Genomic DNA, 16,634 nt, shown 5'->3' on the forward strand with positions numbered 1-16,634 from the left:
AATATAGTTGATTTACAATGTTGTGTTACTTTCTGGTGTACAGCAAAGTGACTCAGTTATGCATATTTATACATATTCTTTTTCATTATGGTTTATTACAGGATAGAGCAACCTTTTTATTGAGTGCCTGCTATGTGCCCACTGTACCTGAAACATTCTGTCCGTCATCTCATATAAGTTGATATTATTAATCCCATTTTACAGATGAGGAGAGTCTGGCTCAAAGGGTTTGATTAGCATGCCCAAGTCCATACCAATGTTAACAGACTCATCTGGAATCAGAATATGGGTCATTTGGACTCAAAGCCAGCATTCTCTCCAATGCTGTCCTGCCTCCCAGATTCAAGCTCAAGCAGGTCTAGAGTTTCATCTTTATAAATTTACTTTATTCCTTTTTAAAAAAATCTTCCCTCCTGGGAGAAAAGAAAAAGAGTTGCCTATCAAGGAAGCTGATGCCAATATTATCTTGATTCCATCGAAAAGTCATCCTGTGGAAGGCAGCCCAAATCCAGGGCTCCCATTAGAGACTTAAGGCATTTTAGAAATGAACTTTCATTGAAGGCTAGGAGGAAACAAAACCGCTTTTACCAATTCCAAGTCCCCCAACTGTCTCCCACCCCCAATCCATTCATACGGGTACTTGGTTCTCATTGGCCACAAGCTTAGAAAGATCCCAAATGGAGTGATTTCTTCTAAAAAGAAAAAGATAAATTCTTATAACCTATTCTCTAGTGTAAAAGCAGATCATTTCCTTGGAGTTCAGCTACATCATGGCCTGACAAAAAGAGACATTACATTTATGGGAGCCTGTCCATTTTTAAGAAAAGTTTATCCCAGACCCATAACTGCTACTAGTCTTTTCTGTTTTATTTTTGATCAGCCTTTTCAACTAACTTTTAAATACCATCTTTCTAAAAACTAATTGTTTCCTTCTTTCAGCTTTCCCACCCCCATTAGCAACTGGTTTCCCCAGCTCTTCATACACATCCACCTTCAGGGTCTGATTGCCTAAAATCCATGCCGTGTCAGCTAAGAATAACAACCTTCATTACATTGATGGCTTTAAATGAAACCAGAAGTGTGTACATGTTGGGTGCAGAGTTTCTGCAAGCCTTTTCCAACTAAGAACTATTTAGTCAGCTCTCCTGGGCTTTCTGTGGCTCTTGAAGATCTACCTGGGGCAACTCTGCTGAAGACCAAATACTCTTGATTACTTGTTCATTCATTACTAAGACACTCTGATCCTTCAAAGAACCCATATCACAGAGGCTGACTCTGACTCTGCGGACCTAAGACTGGAGAGCAGTAAGACATGATTGCATATGGCACCCTGGTAATTGAAACAACCTCGAAAAGTCTTCTATTGATTCTCCTGCCTCAGGCAGTATTTATCACAAAGTACCACACATGGGTTGCTTATCCTCCCCTCTGGTGCTTTAATATTTCCTCCAGGGAAAAATTCTGTGCTGATATGTTAATGACAAAACTAGTAATGATGGTGCTGTTACTTTAGGAGATGAAATTCTGCTTGATGGGCAAAATCCCATGAGGATGAAAGTTAGGATAAAATAGAAACCTTGTTTATCACTAACAAAAAGAGAAAGAAAGCACATAGTGGTGATGGAGCAGACCTAATTGGCCAATATATTATAAAAGAAAATAATTAACCCTAAAATAATTGGCAACAGTATTATATCCATTAAGCTAGTGTATATCATGCACCTAGAATCTCATAAAACATCCTGGGGGCAGACCTAGGTGGTTCAAAAATGTTTATGGAAAACATACTGTGTATTTCAACTTGTACATCCAACAAGGCCTGCTAGTTTTTTCTCTGGTTCTTCCATACTCTCTTTCACACTCCCATTTGGTGGGTTAAAGAATAGAAAAAAAAAAAAATTAGGTAACTTACCCAAATTGTACCACCTGAATAAATGAGTAAAAAGTACAAAAAATGGGGGCTTCCCTGGTAGTGCAGTGGTTGAGAGTCCGCCTGCCGATGCAGGGGATACGGGTTCGTGCCCCGGTCTGGGAAGATCCCACATGCCGCGGAGCGGCTGGACCCGTGAGCCATGGCCGCTGAGCCTGCGCGTCTGGAGCCTGTGCTCTGCAATGGGAGAGGCCACCACAGTGAGAGGCCCATGCACCACAAGAAAAAAAAAAAGTACAAAAAATGAGCTCATCACTGAATTATGACACTGTTTAGTTACTCCATATTTTCAATTAAGGCATCAAAACAAATGTTGGTGAATGGCAGGGGGGCAGAGCTCTCAACTTCAGAAATCAGTTATGATAGAAGAAATCCCCTATCACTCAATTTGGTAGTCAGAATTTAAAGATGGTACTTTTCATGCTGCCAAATTAGGTCCACAGAATGACAAGAAGTCAAAAAACCTTTGTCAGTGTTTTGCCCTAATGTCTCCAGACTGTAGCATGAAGCAAGTATTCCTGGGTTCGAGTTCTGATTGCTCCATAAACAAGTTCTTACCTGTGACAATGTGACAATTCACTTTCTCTCTGTGGGTCTCAGTTTCCTCAACTATCAAACAACAGATTGACCTGTGATTTCTATGGCCCCACGCAGCGATGAATCAATGGCTTTATAAATAATCTGTTCCTATCTTTGAATTGTGGGATAATCCTGTTGAATCAGGTTTAAAGGTAGCTGGGGAAAAGACTCAGTCTTAGAAAAAGTCAGAGTTGAAACAGAAATAGAGCATTTAGCAATAACTGAAGCTGGCCCAAGACGGAACATTTTTCTCAGGAAGGAAGTAGAAGAATCGGTTTGGTAAGGTTGGACACTTGGTGACTCACCCATGAGGTATGGGTATGAGGGGGCTCCCTTTGGATCTCAAACTGACTTCCTCCTTAGAAGAGTTTGTTGGTATCATCTGGGATAGACTGAAACTCTCATGGGAGTAGACACGGAGCAATTCTGTAGAGGGGTGTGCTCTCTAAAAAAATCGAAGACAGTGGTTCTACCATTTTAGATTCAAAAGATAAAGGTGAAGCTCTTTACCTCAGAAACTAATTTTCTCCATTCCATTTCTTCTCTGCCACCCTTCCCCTCTGCCCTCTTCCTTTGGGGTCAAATTCCAACAGATGAGTGTATCCTTCGAGCAAGTGAGGTTGAACCTGCCAGTGAGCGTTCCAAGACAGCCCTGTTCATCACCTCCTCCGTTACGCTGGTGTTTCTGCTCGGGGCAGCTGTGATCGTCTGGAGGAAATCTCGGGGCAGAGTCAGGCCCACAGAAAAGGCCGGCTATGCAAAGCTGGCTGACCCTAGCAAGCCTTACTCCTCCTATAAGAGCAGTCATCGCGAGAGCACCAAGTTTGAAGAGGATCAGGTGATTGAGTACAGGGACCGGGACTATGATGAGGATGATGAGGATGACATTGTCTACATGGGCCAAGATGGCACTGTCTACCGGAAATTTAAGTATGGGCTGCTGGATGACGATGATGAAGATGAACTGGAATACGATGATGAGAGCTACGCCTACCAGCAAACAGAGGTCACCTCCGCCCCCAGCCCATTCTACTCACAGGCATGAGTGTGAGCATTAGAGTGTTGGATTTTATCCCGACACACCAGGGTGACGTGAGGGTGTTTGTGTTTATCTTTTTAACCACGAGTCCAACTAGAGTATATAAGAATGCTGAAATATTTGTTCTTCTTTTGGATGGCTAAACTCAATTAACCATAATAGTTCAACCATAATTGAGGAACAACGATAAAATACAGGATGATTTTCCTCAAAACAATATGTCAAGACACAAAACACAGGATGTAAAAAAGTGAGATCTGTGCAAACTGTTTTATGTGATTTTAAAAAAATGGAAATGAACCTATAGAAATTCTGTTTCTCAGCTGTGTTGTGGAGATATCTGCTGCCTTCTCAATTTCTGATATTTCTGTAAATGATTTTGGGGGATGGGGAGACAAAGGAATTGTTTGTCTTAGGGGATTTTTCTCCCCTTTTAGTTTTCTTCGGGTGGAGATTTGTTCTATAAGGGGCAACTAAAGAAGGTTCTCCTCCTCATGTCATTTATATCAATTATTCCAGATCACCCCTAAGCAGAAGAGGCCACCTGTCTTGAGGCTGGTCATGACCTATTTATAGACATGAGGAAAGACACGGGAAGTAGAGTCATAGGCAAGGAATCAGGCCATGATTCCTTTGCAGTAATCCATAGTCATGATGAGTCTAGAGCAAGCTCAGCCAGGAGATAGGCAGGAACATCCCAGGAGGAAAGAAATCACTGTTTCCAAGAATGTCAGCCTTACACCCTCATGATTTTTCTAAGAGCATTTCTGGTTGGAAACATCAGCTAAAACATCAGGTAATAAAAGAAAAATGTCAATGTTAACCTAACATAAAAAGAGATAAAATGACAAACACTCTTTAAAAAAGACTTTAGCTACTAAATTAAAGAGCTTTTATCAACAGCCCATCGCAGAACTGTGGACTCTCCATAGAAAAAGTTAGGATGAAATTCCCAACATCCTGCTCACCAGCTTAATCTGGCTGCTGACCAGCCTTCCAACACTCTTCATCTCTGTGATCTTTGTTTCTAGACATCCTAGGCATCCCTTTTTCCACCCTCCTGTCAAGTACACTCTTGGATTTGTGCACCCTGGACAATTTTTCTGCGGGCAATACAAAGAAGGGCTCTTGCTAAGTGAAATTATATAAGCAGGGTTTTGTGGATTTCCTTGTAAAAACAAAAGTGATAGGCAGTCCTGGCAGTGGACCACTGGAAAGTGACATTTTCAGATAATGATGATAATCACACACACACACACACAAAAATGTACTGCACACTATGTACCAGGTACTGAGCTAAATAATTCCTTTAAAAAACTGACCCCACTTAATACCACTGTAACTTCATGAGGTTGGTACCATTATTACTCGTTTTTTTTTTTTATAGGAAACCCAAGATTTACAAGATGTTAAATAACTAGCCTAAGGTCACAGAAAGCTAATCAAGATTCAAGAAAAAAGGATGACTCTAAAGTGTGTGTTCTTAATAACTATTCTCCACTGACACAAAGTGGAAAGAGAAGCATCCTAAATCTAATAAAGGCATGTCTATTATTTTATGATATGGCAACTCTATTATCTTTCCTGAATGTATGCATTTTCTTGTCTTTTTTTAAAACACATATCACTTACACAGGAAATCTTTGTAAAGAAGTCTTCAGTTTACTGAAGTCCTCAGTGTTTCTTTAGGGGAGAGCTCTTAAAACAAAGTTGGCGAACTTTCTCTGGAAAGAGCCAGATAGTAAATACTTTTAGGCTTTGCACAACTATCAACTCTGCCATTGTGGCCTGAATGCAGCCAATCCACAACAAATGGGTGGGCTGTGCTCCAAGAAAACTTTATTTATGGACACTGAAATTTGGATTTAAGATAATTTTCACATATCATAAAATATTATTCTTCTTTTGATTTTTTTCCTTCAATCACTTAAAAATGTAAAAACCATTCTTGGCTCAAGGCAGTACAGAAACAGGTGATGGGTCACATTTGGCCAAGAGACGGTAATTTGCTGACCTTGTCTTAAAAAAAAAAAATTCTTAAGAGACCATGTGTATCACACATACATATGATATGCTTCCAAAATTTTTGATCATTTAAAATCACCTCTTCAAAATCTATTTGAATCCTTTATGGTTCCCTTTTCAATTCTTAGAAACAAATAAAAATACATGTAAGATACCCATCTTATCAATGGAAGAATTCCTCATCTTTTGTTGTGTAATTGGAGTGTAGCCTATGGAAATAAGTAATTTTGTTTATACTGTGTTGTTCATCGTCCCTGATAATTCTAAAGCTCTGATAGACTGAGTTTGACATTTCTTTGTGTAGCCTGGAAATTGTTTTCCAAGAAAAATCTGTGTTTATGATACACAGTTAAAGATTAAATGAGGTCAGGATGACCTTGAAAACTAAGAAAAATTGTGTTGTTACTCTATGCAATCCTGAAAAGAAGGCTCATGCTGTATATGGGTAGTTTGACATCTTTCCCTTTGTTCTTAGTTAGGCTACTTTATTCACAGACTTCTGAATATTCTGCTAACAACTGCCTAAATAGATAAATGTGTGGTTGGAAAATGAAGTCACTTTTTGGTTTTCTGTTTGTGAACAACTTGGAAATATTGAGAATCCTTGCAGACTGAAAATACACCAAGAGGCTGGGCAGGAGCTTGGAAGGCTCTAGTTCATCGAAAGTAATTTTAAAATTGAAAACTGGGACTTCCCTGGCAGTCCAGTGGTTAAGACTTCGCCTTCCAATGTAGGGGGTGCAGGTTCAATCCCTGGTCAGGGAGCTAAGATCCCATATGCCTCGGGGCCAAAAAAACAAAACGTAAAGCAGAAGCAATATCGTAACAAATTCAATAAAGACTTTAAAAATAGTCCACATCAAAAAAAATTGAAAATAAAATTAAATCAAGACCAGATAATGCCATAGGGACTTGCTTATTGATGAATTACTCCTGAGCACATTTTATGTGATTAGTATTATGCTTTATCAAGAATACAAAGCAATAAAAGAACGCTTTTTTCCCCCCTCCTTTTTATCTTTCTACCTCCAATGACTAAGCTAGTCATATCAATTACAAACTTTCTTCTTAAAAATCAATCCAATAGTTTATCAGCCCCATCATCACTTGCTCAACTGAGCCATTAGTCTCTCTCATCTGGATCTTTACTACTTCCTCCTGACTCACTGCTAAGCTTCAGCCTCTTTCTCCCAATTTATTTACCCTGCTATCATAGGTCATTTCTAAGGTCTATCGGATCATCACATTCAGGGCTCCCCATCACCTACGTTGATTACAACATTCAAAATTTTGCAAGATATGGCCACTGCCTTTGTCTCCAATCTTACTATGCACCAATTCCTGACCCCTCCTCATTTCCCAGCTTCTCCACTTATACTCAACAGTACTGAATTGCTTCTAAGTTCTCCAGGATAATATCTTGTTATCTCATGTCCTTGGGCACACAGTGTTCACTCTCCTTGGAATATTTTCCCCTACCCCCAACTTGACCTGGAAAATTTCTTACCATTCTTTAAAATCATGTTCCCTCATAACCTCTCCTGGGAGGTCTTCCCTGACCTTGAAGAAGGTTAATCACTTTCTCACCTCTCTGCTACCTAGATACTATGTGCGTATAGCTTTTCACATCACACTGTTGTCACTGTTTGATTATACATCTATTTCCACTAAGAGACTGGGTACTTCTTGAGGCAGCTACCATTTCCTTTCCAGAACCTACCACCGTGCCCAGCACTAGGTAAATAATCAAGAAATATTGATGGAATTGAATGTTAAGAAGACAGGACTCACAAATATGAAGTAATTAGACAATGATACAGACCATATGTTGTATTATGCAGTCCATTCCTATTTGGTCTTGAATATAAATGATTAGGGGGTGGGGTGCAGGTGATGGTGTCAGTTAAATATGAGAAGTATGAGATAATCACAAATTAGAGCATGTTAGGGGTGGCTTCATGGGAAAAGGACTCGTGTTTGGACTTGATTTGAAAAAGAAAAGAGGACGTAGAAGGTATCCCTCAAGGAAGGTGCTGGAGTTAACAAGTTGTTAACTTGATCATTGTAATAATATTAACTCACTAAGTGTGTATTAAGAATTTTCCACATTCCAAGCACTGTTTTGGAAACAACAGTGAGTGGAATCAATCAGATCTTGGGCCTTAAGGAACTTGCAGTCTCGTTGGGGAGAAAAAAAATAATGACAACACAACTACCATTTTTGACGCCTTCTACGTGCCAGCCACAGTCTTAGGCCCTTTTCTCATATGATGTCATTTAATCCTTACTACACAAATGCAGTAGAATAGGACTGTGATCTCGGGGAGGACACTCAAAGGGCCATCAGTCAGGGTATGAGTGGTCCAACTGGGATGTGAATCTAGGACGTTAGTCCATCTTCCTTCTGCTCTACCACCCTGCTTCTAAGCTAAAAAAAAGAACCTGGCCTTTGTCAGTAATCCCTGGATCTCATTTGGGGATTCGTTTTAGCTGTATGGAATTTGCTATAATGAATCATCAGAAGGTGATGCCAAGGAAGCACCTATGGGATCCTGCAGTTTGGGTGCATAATCTCACCTAGCGGCATGGTGTTGAGGGGCAGTGAGGAAAGAAAGAATTTTAGGTAATTGTGCACATTAACTGTAGATAAGCCAACCTATTAAAAAATATTCATGAGACAATAAAGTTTAAAAAGATAAAAAGTATTCATGAGATTCTACCATATAAAAGAAAAAAATTTTAAGAAGTTAAGAATTTCCAAATATGGAATCAGAAGTAGCATCAAATGGGGATAGAAGACTGCTATTCAGAAAAACTGAAGATACAGACTTTAGGTGCTTAATACATACATTAACATTGGAATAGAGCTTTCAAGATCTGTTCAGAGTTAAGGAGGTCTACTTCAGAGCTCGTGAAAAAAGAAACTGCTCAATGTACTACCCAACGGAAGAATTAAGTTCAGATGCCATCAGAGTAATGAAAGAACTGAAATGTAAGAACTGCAAATAGATCGTGTTTCAAAAAGAAATATATAAATTCTATCAATGCATGCTTGGCACAGACTTTAGATGTAACTGATCACCACACATCAATATCTGATAATGAATAAATGAGATCAGAATTTGAAGATGTCTTTAGGGTTTCACTTTTAAAACCACCTATGTCTACCTTGCACTGCTCTCAATCATAGGCCAAAAAAAAAAGTCATAAAGTGAAGAAAGATATGAGGAATGAAGTCTGTTTATTCACTTCTGTGGCCCTAGTGACGAACACACTACATGGTACAAAGGCCATTCATTTATTTACAGGAACGAAAATCATTGCATGTGGGTGTCTTCTGAGGTAAAAGTAGAAGTCAGAACTAGGTCCCGTGGTCACATTTAGCTGTAAGGAAGGCTTGAAAACAAGTATTTGGTAAAAGGATATGAGATTATCATGAAGGGTTTAGCACAATCATGACTAATCTTCTGGGGCTTTGCCACCCAGAATAAAAGGTTTCCCTCATCCAGAAAGAGGAGGGTAGGACAGGATAGCTGTCAGATAGCCTGACAGAAAGGCCTCTCACTCTAGCAAAGTGTTCATTGATAAGAACTGATCCTAGACTTCAAGGGAAGTGATATAAGCTTTATTAAACTATTAAATGAAAAAAATATATGTTTGTAAATCAGAGAATTATAACTAATACAGCAGCAGAACCAGACTGAAGTCAGGAGGATTATCATCCCTCTAAGTTATTGTTTTCAGTGAAGGCACTTTGGTGGCTAGGAGTGTGATTCTGGACCTGATAAGCTGACCCTTGAACAATATGGGTTTGAATTGCACAGGTCCACTTACAAGCAGGTATTTTTCAATAGTAAATACTACACTACTACCTGATTGGTTGAATCCCTGGATGCGGAGGAACCACAGATCCGGAGGGCCGACTATAAACTGTATCCAGATTAACCCTCAGTGTTATTTAGGGGTCAACTATAAATTCTGCTGTATCCTTTAGGCTGCTTTTAGTTATAAATGATAGAAAAGTCAACCCAAACTGGCTTAAATACAAAAGGAATTTATCGGCTCACCTAATCAAAAAGTCTAGGGCTAGGGGATGAAATCAGGTATTGCTGGAAATGGGCCTCAAACCATGGCATCACGTATGGGTTTCTCTCCATCTCTTGCCTGTCTTTTGCTATATTGGCTCCATCATCCCTGGAGGTCTCCCTCACATTGACAGGATGATGGCCTGCAGTGCCAGACTTAGAATTCTCATGGGTCCACGTCCAATAGGAAAAAGGCCCTACCTCCGACCCACATCTCAGAAAACACTTGTGTGGTATCTCAACGGCTCAGAAAACACATTTGCCAGTTTCCAGGTGTAAATATTCCCACTGTGGCCAATTTCAAGCTTCAAATGTGATGTCAATTAATGTGCAGTTGGAAGAACTGTAAAGGGAACCATTACATGGTATTTCTATCACACAGATACATTAGACATCAATAACCTCAAGAACACAGTTAATATTAAAACGTAAAATGCAAAATCAGTTTTGCTTGTTACCTGTGTTTTTAATATAACCTCTTCAGTAGAAAGTCTTATAACCTAATTTTTAAATAACAGCTGTGTCTAACAACTGCTTCACAAGATTCCTGACAAATTAACAGCTGGGTTTCATAAGCTGGGACAAGCCAACTTCAACATACCACCCCTCCACTCTTTTTTAGGTAGAAGCTTTTCCTCTGTGATTGTTTTCTTTCTCTCAATAACAAATATCCAGAATTTCCTGTCTTTTATTTTCCACAAGTTCCCCCACTCCAATGCTCTCAGAAGACAACAAAATAATAATAATAAAACTATTATTATTATGCTCATTTCCACCAGCAATCAAAGAAAAACAAATTTAATCAATAATGTCTTAACGGGCTTCCCTGGTGGCGCAGTGGTTAAGAATTCGCCTGCCAATGCAGGAGACATGGGTTCGAGCCCTGGTCCAGGAAGATCCCACATGCCGTGGAACAACTAAGCCCACGTGCCACAACTACTGAGCCTGCACTCTAGAGCCCGCGAACCACAACTACTGAGGCCCGCGTGCCTGGAGCCCGTGCTCCGCAACAAGAGAAGCCACGGCAACGAGAAGCCCTCGCACCGCAATGAAGAGCAGCCCCCACTCACCGCAACTAGAGAAAGCCCGCGTGCAACAACAAAGTCCCAGTGCAACCAAAAATAAATAAATAATACTAATACTAATAATGTCTTAGGATGCCCTCCCCCAGCGCCCTCCTTCAAAGTCAACATCCCTGCATTGAATCCTTCTCATGCTCTGAATCTTTCTGATGGTCCCTCTTTCTACCAGCTGGAGAAAACTTTGCATTTAAAAGGCTCCTGTGATTTGTGTGATTCCATTAGGCCCACCTGGAGAATCTCCCTTTGGCTATAGTGTAACAATCACAGGCATGATATCTCATCTTATTCAAGGTCCTGGGGATTAGACTGAGAAATCTTGAGGGGTTATTTTAGGATACTATAACCAATAAAACTCTTTTGGAAATCCGTTTAGACAAAATATGTCGAGCCGTTTCAATGTGTGTTCTAGCTGAATTCACCAGTTCCTTGCTAGGAAATATTATAAACAGACCCAAAGCATTAAAAAAAAAATCATTGTTGTTTATAATTTAAAACTACAACACTCTAAAAGTAAGTTTACAAAGACTATACAAAATATGCTACAATAGTTACATATAATAATATATAAAAGTTTATGTATACTACCATTTCGTGTGTACTTCTGAAATTAAAAATCTATGTGGATTATGCAAGCCAAACTGTAAAAAGCAAAGATAAACAACATTATCTGCCCCCGAAGAGCTTAATACTGAGGTGGAAAAACAAATATGTGTACAAATAACTACAAAATGAGGGAGAATGCAAGCAGTGCACTAATTCAGGGGGAAAAAAAACCAGTAGAACCATTGGAACACAGAGACCGTTAGACAAAACAAATCGATGCATCTACATACCTTTGGGGGAGAATGTTGAGGGAAATATTTAGGAGAATAAAAGGATCTGCAGAGCTCCGTAACAGTGGCCAGTAAGCCTCTATCTCGACTTTCCTATGGCCTGTAAAACAACAAGCACTTTTCACATCAACTTGAAATCACAGGTCAATTTCAGCTGTAAGTAATAAAGAATATTAGTCCTCCAGCCAACCTGGGCCCCCTGAAGTTAGTAGAGGGAAGGCAAACATAGCAAGCAGCCAATGTCTTGGGTGGACCCTACATTCTCTCCCTGCATCATTTCCCCCTTCTTGTGTTCTCGTTTCTCAAGTCACCAATGAACCTAAGAAATGGGAAAGCTCCACAAACGTCAGAAGACATTGGCTCAAGTGCCAGCTTGACAAACTATGGCCTCACTTCAGTTTCAATAGTTACATCTCATTCTGTCCATTCACAAACTATCCCTAAGTATAAAGCTCTTTTTTAAAAAAAAATCTTGGGGCTTCCCTGGTGGCGCAGTGGTTGAGAGTCCGCCTGCCGATGCAAGGGACACGGGTTCTTGCCCCGGTCCGGGAAGATCCCACATGCCGCGGAGCGGCTGGGCCCATGAGCCATGGCCGCTGAGCCTGCGTGCCCGGAGCCTGTGCTCCGCAATGGGAGAGGCCACAACAGTGAGAGGTCCGCATACCGGGGGAAAAAAAAAAAAAAAAAAAAGATGGTTTGGCATGACAGAAATAGCATGAATTTAAGGGTTAAAGATTCCTGAGATGAAATTTCAGTGCTGACCCTTTCTTGTGTGGAATCTTCGGCAACTTCTCTGATTCTCTACTATGTGTAGGAAACTTGAACTCCAGACCTCCCAAGGTTGCTATGAGAACAAAAGAGATCACACACGCAATATGCTGGGTATAAAGAAGGGGCTCTAAAGGCGCTAGCTACCCATCCCCCCACCCCCTCCCACCACTTCCTCCCATGTTTCAGCACCAGTGAAAGCTTCTTAAGAGTCTTCCCTCCCATGAACCTGTATCTTGAAAGGATCTGTGAAGTAAGACTGTGTTGGAGAGAAAAGTAGACTTAACTCACCCTTTACGCTTAATCTGGAAGCAAAGACACACCCACTCAGCACTTGTTAACAAGGCTGCTTCTCATCAAAGCAAATACGCTTGAATGAGTAGCTTTAAGTAACTAGATCATTAAACTGGCTTGTCTTACTTGATTTCTCAACAGATAGAGAAAAACAGAAGACGGTTTTTTCAGAAACCTGAACAGTGATTTCCTCCAAAACCAGGAGAAAATAACACTCATTCTTCACTGAAGTGATATGTTTTGGTTAAAGGGCCATATGTTCCATAACTGACCAAGTGCTTGACCTCTAAGGAAAACTGTTTCTCTCCCCACAGCTTTCCCCTCTCTAAAAAGCAACTACCCCCCACCCCCAAGCAGAAGTTTCTTAATAGAAATCCTATTTATACCTTGACTGTCCAAAAGAATCCATGCTTCTACAGTAAAGCCCCCCTCTCTTCCCAAGTCTTGAAAAACTCAAATGTTAAGGCTTTGGCTCCGAAGCTATGGGGGATCTTAGCAGTGTGATGAGAACATTGGAAAAGGAAGGATGACAGCAACCCAGTCCTTCTCTAGGTCCCTTTCACTTTGAAGCCATATACAAAAACCCTTAGGATAGGGGCTTCCCTGGTGGCGCAGTGGTTGAGAGCCCGCCTGCCAATGCAGGGGACACGGGTTCGTGCCCCGGTCCGGGAAGATCACACATGCCGCAGAGCGGCTGGGCCCGTGAGCCATGGCCGCTGAGCCTGCGCGCCTGGAGCCTGTGCTCCGCAACGGGAGAGGCCACAACAGTGGGAGGCCCGCGTACCGCAAAAAAAAAACAAAACAAACAAAAAAAACCCCTTAGGATACAGGATTGAAACATGGCCTGAGAAGAGAGTCAGGAAAGCGGGCACATCTGAACTGTCGAGGTGAAAACTCAGGGAGGGCCCTTTTGCCTCCTTTGCCCTTAAATGGCTGAGCTGAGGACCATGATACAGGTGTCGTGCTTCTCCCCTCAGCCAAGCAGCAGCAGCCTGGATTTCAGGCGTCAGATTGGAAAGGGAGCTGTGAAACAGGACAGGCAGAGGCAGGAAATCAGCAAGTCAGACAACTAGGTGGAAGCAAGTAAAAACCACAGTCTGGGTGCTGCAAGATTGCCAAAAGATGGTACTTGGTCTGGGTTCCAGACAGTCTCAGGCTGGCAGCCTTATAAAGGTGGCTTGAACAGTATTTTCAGTATTGATCTGTTCCTGGAACAAAGGAACACAGAAGCCTAATCAAATTGCTAATCAAGAAGTGACTGGGCAAAGATAGAATCCTCAACAAAGGAGTTTTCAGCCGGACTTTGTGATACTTAGCCCTGGGCTATAAAGGGATCCTGAGGGATCTTTGTGACTCTTGCTCCAGGATTATCCAAGAACAATGTCTCTTCTCTCTCCCTCTCTCTTGGCCTGGGATTGGAATTTTTATTCCCCATGATCCCTTTGGCCAAACTCCATGCTGAGTCCTTTACTGCCTTTGTAACTTCCTTTGCAGCACAGCTGTATAACATCTGGATAATTTCTCTGTCCTGTTTTTCTGTTGATTTTCACTTTTAAAGAGCTGTTTGCTGTTTGCCTGTCAAATCAATTTCATCCCTTGTAGGTGGATTTCTGTTGGCCTTAAATAGACTTGCCTCCTCACATTTGCTTGTGAGGATTAAAGGAGATAATGCATGTGAAAGTCTGTGGTAAACCCTAAGGTGTTACACCAATGTTATTTCCCCATTCACCTGTAGTCCATCCTAAGAAGGCATGCCACTTATACTGTGGAAAGTGGGAGAAAGCAAACCATATTCTCAGGCCAACCATCTGGGTGTGGTTTCTCAGAAAACTAATTGGGTCAGTCAGAGGCAGCTACATAATTTGTGGAGCCCAGCATAAAAATTACAAAAGAATTTCAAGATGGTGGCAGCAGAGCATTGAAACTAAGCCTGGGGCCCTTCTAAGCATCAGGCCCTGTGGGACTGCCCAGAGAACACAGCCATGAAGCTAAACATGACTTCAGTATACTCAGAACAACGTGAGGCTTGCAAAATGCATCCACTACTGCATCTACCTCCACCCGCAAATGGGTCAAAGAATTTAGATACAAAAGGTGGTAGGAAGCTTTGGGGAAAAGGGATAAGAAGCACTTTAACATCTACAAAACATGCGGATATAAGGAAAACACTGAAGAAGATGTCAAGATATGGAAAAGGAAGAATTTCTTTTCAGAATAAAAAGCTTAGGGACTTCCCTGGTAGTCCAGTGGTTAAGACTCCGCCCTTCTAATGCAGGGGGTGTGAGTTTGACCCCTGGTCGGGGAATTAAGATCCCACAAGCCACAGGTGGCGTATCCAAAAAAAAAAAAAAAAGAAGAAAAGATAAGAAGCTTAACTGAAAGACCACTGGTCTTCAAGTCAGGATATCTTCGTTTCCATCTAAGCTCTCTGAGACACTGGCCAAGTCACTGGAGATGATGTCAGGGGCTGTGCTTTGTATGTTGTAAACTTGTAAATTGCACAACAATTAAAGCATAAACTTTACTGTTGCCATTTTTAAGGGTAGTTCTTTACCTTTGTAGAAAACACACACACACATTCTGATTGGGTCCCCACTTATGTGCAGCTGTATACGCCCTCCAAGGCAACAGGTGGGGAGGGCTTTATGTTCTCCCAAATCAGCCTCTCTTTTTTTTTCCTTCTCTAGTTTCTGCTGCCTCTGGGCTAAAAAGGAAAACAAACCACCCTGTCAATTTGTTAATTTTATGTGTAATCTGCTCAGATGTCTTTGCCCTGCTCTAAAGGGCAGAAGGGGTGGGGAGAAGGGCTGGACATATTCACCCAGCCTGACCTTCCTTGGGTTGTGACATCAGAGCTCTGTTTACATGGCTGAAGGACTGGGAGTCCTGGAATGGAGGGAGGGGACCACGTGGATGATTCAGGAGGCTACACCACCTCCCTGCTCTTATTTTCCTGCTGGCTTGTCAGCTGCTCTGAGCAGCAAAGAGAGATGAAATCGGTAAAGTTCTTCTCTGTCATTTGGCGCCATCTGTTTCCCTTCTTATTCCTTTCCTGAAAACTTTTTTTCAACAAACACAATAAAATAGACAACAGAGGATATCTACAAGAACAAATTCATCTTTCCTCAAGTGTAGATTTGCGGCATCTGCAGAAAAGTCTCCTGTGCTGCTGTTCTTTGCCCCACATCTTGAAGGTACTGGAAAAAAATGAAGGGACGTGATCCTCCCTTATTTACTGCATCTGGGTGAGGTAGACAGTTCATGATTCCTGACATAGAAATGTGTTCAACACATATTTACTGTGGACCGAAAATATACCAGGTACCTCATGGGGCTGATGGAGATCAAGTCAAATAAATTGGAAGTTCTTTGGGAGACTGTTTGTTCCTCAAATGTTCTCTTATTCTACTTTGTATCCTTAACGCACTACAGAGGGCTAAAACACAGTAATTGCTCCATAAATATCTGTGGAACGCCTCTTTGCCCATAGAAATGGTTGTCTTCAGCTGAACAGCACTAGACTCTCTGCATCTGGGAAAGTTTGCTGTGTCCTTACAGTTACAGTGTTATCTTTGGTCAGGGGATGAAATAACCACTTTATAGCAATAATTAGCATTATCAAGTATCAATACATACCATTTTTCAAATACTATGAGAACCACTTCGCATGGATCAACTTATTTAATCCTTTTAACAACCCGATAACTATTATGATCCTTGTTTTACGGGTAAGACTCTAAGCCACAGAAAAGTATAAAATAATTTGCCCAAATGTGCACAGAAACTGACTCCACAGACCTTGTTTCTAATCTCCCAAACTACAGCTGCCTAATCCTTCCAGAACCAAGCACAAGAAGAGCAAATTAAAACAGGGGCTTTAGGGCTTCCCTGGTGGCGCAGTGGTTGAGAGTCCACCTGCCGATGCAGGGGACAGGGGTTCCTGCCCTGGTCCTGGAAGATCCCACATGCCGCGGAGCAGCTGGGCCCATGAGCCATGGC

At 41.4% G+C, this 16,634-nt stretch overlaps 1 protein-coding gene across 1 annotated transcript in view; it reads left to right on the forward strand.

Moving 5' to 3' along the window:
• Window positions 1-3,662, forward strand: part of PCSK5 (proprotein convertase subtilisin/kexin type 5) — a 456,450-nt gene extending 452,788 nt beyond the window's left edge. Inside the window, exon 37 of the mRNA XM_082614749.1 lies at window positions 3,103-3,662. Coding sequence (XP_082470875.1) covers window positions 3,103-3,554 — 452 coding nt within the window. The 3' untranslated portion in view covers window positions 3,555-3,662. The remainder of the gene's footprint in view (window positions 1-3,102) is intronic.
• The last annotated feature ends 12,972 nt before the right edge of the window (window positions 3,663-16,634 follow it).

This window comes from Mesoplodon mirus, assembly GCF_964341445.2.
Source record: "Mesoplodon mirus genome assembly, chromosome: 1".
Classification (NCBI taxonomy): Eukaryota; Metazoa; Chordata; class Mammalia; order Artiodactyla; family Ziphiidae; genus Mesoplodon; species Mesoplodon mirus.